Source organism: Apis dorsata, unplaced genomic scaffold (assembly GCF_000469605.1).
Source record: "Apis dorsata unplaced genomic scaffold, Apis dorsata 1.3 scaffold_956, whole genome shotgun sequence".
NCBI lineage: Eukaryota > Metazoa > Arthropoda > Insecta > Hymenoptera > Apidae > Apis > Apis dorsata.
In genome coordinates, this window is record NW_006264065.1 from 1 (window position 1) to 4,514 (window position 4,514).

Here is a 4,514-nt window from a genome sequence, read left to right on the forward strand (position 1 = left end):
GGAGGCACTTGGGCTGCATCCTCGACGCGGCCAACGCCGCTCTCGACCTCTCCTGCTGCTGCTGCTGCCTCTTCCGCTGGTCCATCATCACCGCCTCGAAGTTGGACACGCTTATGCTCCCGACGTCGCTCAAATCGGACGATCTCCCGTAATCGAGGTCCTCGTACTCGTCCAATATGTTGTTCACCGATTGCGTGTCGATCGAGCTGATGCTCTTCGACTTGTTCCTCGCCACGCTCTCGTCGCTGCTCGAGCAACCGTGATTCTGCCTGTCCCGACTCCCTTGCCTGCTCGCCCTCCGATACTTCAACACGGCGTTCTCGTACCGTTGCAGAGCATTCTCCCCGCTCCCCTCGATCGCCTCGTTCCTCGAGCCGATCCTCCTAGGGCCGGGCGATTGCTTGTACTGCCTCTGACCGACGAACATGCTCGCATTCCGTTCCAGCATCGAGCAGCTCCTTTCCTCTCGATCCATCCTCGACGGCCCACCGAACGTCCCCAAAGTGTGCGCTTCCTTCCGCGTCACCTCTGCCCGCGCGGCGCTCGATCGTGCGCCGCGATGCTCGAGCCCCGCCACCGTTCCATCCTCGTCCGCGAATGGAATGTTACCGCCACCGGTCAAACCCTTCAGGATCGTTTCATCGTTCATTTTTTGGATCGTTCTCGCATCTTCGCGTAATCTCGTTTCAAGGTTTCTTCTCCCTTCTTAACCTGTTACGGACAACCGACAACGTCATCGTGAATAATGGCGAAAAGGTACAAAGAGAAAATACTTAATCGTAAGAAATCGTATTAATTTATAATTACTCCAATTGATAAATTAGATCGATCGAGAATCGTCTCTTCGAACTTTGAATATTTTTCCAAGATTTTTGGAATTATAATTGCACGATTTTTTGCCATAAAAATACAAAATATAAAGTAGGGAGATATTCGAAAAGGGCGATATCTCTGAAAAATTCGAAGCGACTCTTCCGTAAAACGGTTCTCCCGTTTTAGGTTTCCGGTTAAGCGGCGGGCGCACGTTCCACCAATGCGGAGGTATCCGGTAGTTGACCGATATCCGGTCGGAATTAATTCGGTTTTCGAAGCCTGGGACGCATTAGATATTGTAATGGCCGGCCACGTGCTCGTGCGTCGAATCGTTAAAGACCATAACGGCCGCTTGGAATTCAATATGCCTGGCCAACCGTTGCACGGTGAATATTGACTATCGTAGAAGTATATTTGTGCTCGCCTCGAATATTTATATCGGGGATTAAATTTTCGTGGATTAATCGCGATTCACGGCAGCGGTAAAAATAAATCTTCGGCTAAATTGACGTTTCGTAAATTCTTACTTTGACGTTTGAGAAAATGTTGAACGAATATGACGCAGTTTGTCGACGATAAGATTAATTCGATGCTTTATTGAAATAAAGCTAATGTTTATTTTGAAAGAAAATCGTGCAACTTTTATTCTTTTTGGTATATTGTTCCATTTTAATAGTTTGTTTTATTTTTCCTCTTACGGAAAGGATGAATCTAATGTTCGAAAGTGTGCATCGAATCGTATGCGTTGAAACGTTGTATTCGTTATAGCGAAATAAAATTTCCTCTGATTAGAGGAATAAAAATATACAAAAAGATTTCTCATTTCGAGAAATAATTTTGTCGAAAGATTTGCTATGTTTCATACGTTCAATAAAATTCCCTTTTTTTTTTCAGATTCATACTTCCACGAAAATAGATATCGACAAACATTGATATATTTTTACGTATTTTCGTTCGAATCAGAGTTACAAACGATTTAATTCAATTCTAGATTTTGCTCTCGATATTCCACACGTTGCATTTTGCAATTTCTCCCGCATCATAAATCATATTATTGATGAAAATCCACCGGTCGGAAAACAAATTTCTAATTATCTCTCAATAATAATCGCATACCGCAATTATTACCAAATTCATTCCCGAATTACATTCCACGAGGATTTCTAGCCGGAGGGCGTTGCTTGTCTCGGAATTCGAGGCAATTACGAACGAATTTCGATTAAATGGCGAGCAGGGATGGATCTAAAATCTAAAAGAATATATCCCGGATAAATATCGAAACGTGGTGCCCTCCCCCGAGATATAAGTTTCAATTCAGAGGATGACGTGCAGCGTAAATTGAATTAAAGCAACGTCCCATCAGAGTATTAGAGGCGCGCTCCACGCGATTCTAACGTTTCCCACGCGGCCTCGCCTCAAGGATCTCTCGGCCAGAGTTCTACTTTTAGATCTGTTCATCGAGATATCGGCCGTGGGCCACCGCGTAGCCGCGAGATTCGTGCGTCGAGAGAGATTCCTGCTGCTCGCCCATGGCCTCGTTCTCTCTCTCTCTCTCTTTCTCTGAAATTGACCCACAATTAAGATGTCGGCCGCGTGCTGGCTCGAAAATGTGAGACGCTAATGTACAGAGTGATTCAGAAATAAGCGTCGATACCTCGATTTTTTAAATTGCGTGGCGAGGTGGGGAAAATCTCTGATTTGGATTTATAATATTTTTTTAACGTTGATAGTACGCGAATATGGTTTCGTGAAATTCGTGGATTTCAGATTATTCGATAAATTAGAGTAATTTGTATTTAGACAGAGACATTTGGAACATTCTTTCACACCGTTCGATCTTTGATTTGATTGATTCTCCAAAGCAATAGAATAGCAACTTCAGAGTTCCAAATCAATAACAAATATGTCAAATAACGATCGTTTGGTTAAATTCGATCCGACACATAATTGGATACCGAGAAAGTAATAATAATAAATACCCATTAAAAGTTAAAATTTCGAATAAAATGCTTAACAACAACATTTGTTCATTTGCTATTATAATTAATCCGCTCTTCTATAGTATAACCTCTTAGTATTACAGTATTGTTCCATGTTTTTGAATGATAAATAATTAAACTAACTTTATTAAAATAATTCTTTATTCTTAATTTCAACCGCAATTCAATCTTTCTCCGATCCAAACGTAACCTATCAATCAAACGTAATCAATCATTTATAAAATTAGAAATTAAGATACACAGGAGGGCACCATATTCGTATACTTGTCACTACTACTTTCTTCATATTTCCTCCGCCGTGTCTAAATATATTTCTGAATCATCCTATATGTAACAGTCTCTCCTCCCCCATCGCGTTAACCAGGACCGCTAAACGAGCAACAAAAGCGTTTCTTTCGAGACAATGCGGTTCCAACGGGGCACAATGCACGGACCCGATAAATAAAAGGAAGGGGAAACGGAAGGGGAGAGAGGAGAGAACGAAACAGAAGGTTTCGCTCGTAATTATCATCTCGAAAAAAATACATTCCGCGCGGGTGGAACGCGACACGCCGAATGGCTGAGTTCCATCGCCAACGCCGCCACCATCGCAAAAAGGGAGGGAGAGAGAGAGAGAGAAACCTATTTTTCGGATGCATTGACCCGAATCTTAAATCTGCCTCTCTGGAACAGAGATTGCACACGTTGCAACGAAATCGGCATTTTCGTTTCGTTAACGAAATTCTTCACCCTCGTTCTCGATCCATACCCGTTTCCTACGTTTTATGAAAAACGTTCTGGACACGAGAAATGTCTCGGAGATTCGATGATTAATTGCGAAATTTAATATAACGGCGTTTAGATCGAACTCGCAACGAGATGATTTTCCACGGTTTCGAAGAAGTTAGCCGATCGTATAAAGACGCGGTGTTCGTGTTATTAATTCTTCGAACAGCGCGATGAAATGGATACAGGAAGCATCTTTTTTATCAGGTTTTATTATTCAAGTAATTATATCATGAAAATTGAACGAGAGAAAAAAATTGAATACAATATGGATCGAAATATAAAGTTTAATAAAATCGTTTTCTAAGTCTCTACTATACGAAAAAACGAAACTCGTTTTTGCAGAAGAACGAATATTGAACAGGCAACGTAAGAAAGACCTGGAAAGTTAAAAAATATAATTAGTTCGAGGAAGGAGAAAGGAAAAGAGACAAGCACGAGTGGATCGACATATGGGTTCTTCAATTCGGCTTGGCATAATTTCGGTCCCAATTGATATCTACCGGGCCGGATCTCGATTGGGGTCTGCCGGAATCGAAGAGTTAAATCGCGATTCTCCTCTGGCTGCCATTGAACGAAAGAAAAACTCGTGTAAAAAAAAAACAACCAAAAAAATCCATGCTCGTGGCGTACATTAGCATAAATTTCATTTCACATCATCGGGATGTAAAAATCCGCTAGACAATTTCGGTGTATATATACTCGAATAGACGTGTGCACTCGGTTCTCCTCTGATTCTGACCGCGTAAAAAAGAGAAAAAGAAAAGAAAAAAAGAAAAAATTTTTTTTAATCACCATCCAATGTTCACGAGCAATGAACATTGAAAAATATATACCGCACACGAGCGTTTCAGCTGTCTCGAGTTGTAATCGTTCGTATCCAATCGAACGATACAACTCGAGGGCTCGAGTCGACGAATCGTGTGGCAGCCGCCG

The 4,514-nt window shown here is 41.9% G+C and overlaps 1 protein-coding gene across 1 annotated transcript in view; it reads right to left on the bottom strand.

Annotated features, from left to right (window-relative positions):
- Window positions 1-6: 6 nt before the first annotated feature.
- The window catches only part of LOC116186579, a gene marked incomplete at its 3' end in the record, with an annotated part of 10,940 nt that continues 6,432 nt past the window's right edge, over window positions 7-4,514 (bottom strand). The window contains exon 2 of the mRNA XM_031514284.1: window positions 7-705. Coding sequence (XP_031370144.1) covers window positions 7-649 — 643 coding nt within the window. The remainder of the gene's footprint in view (window positions 706-4,514) is intronic.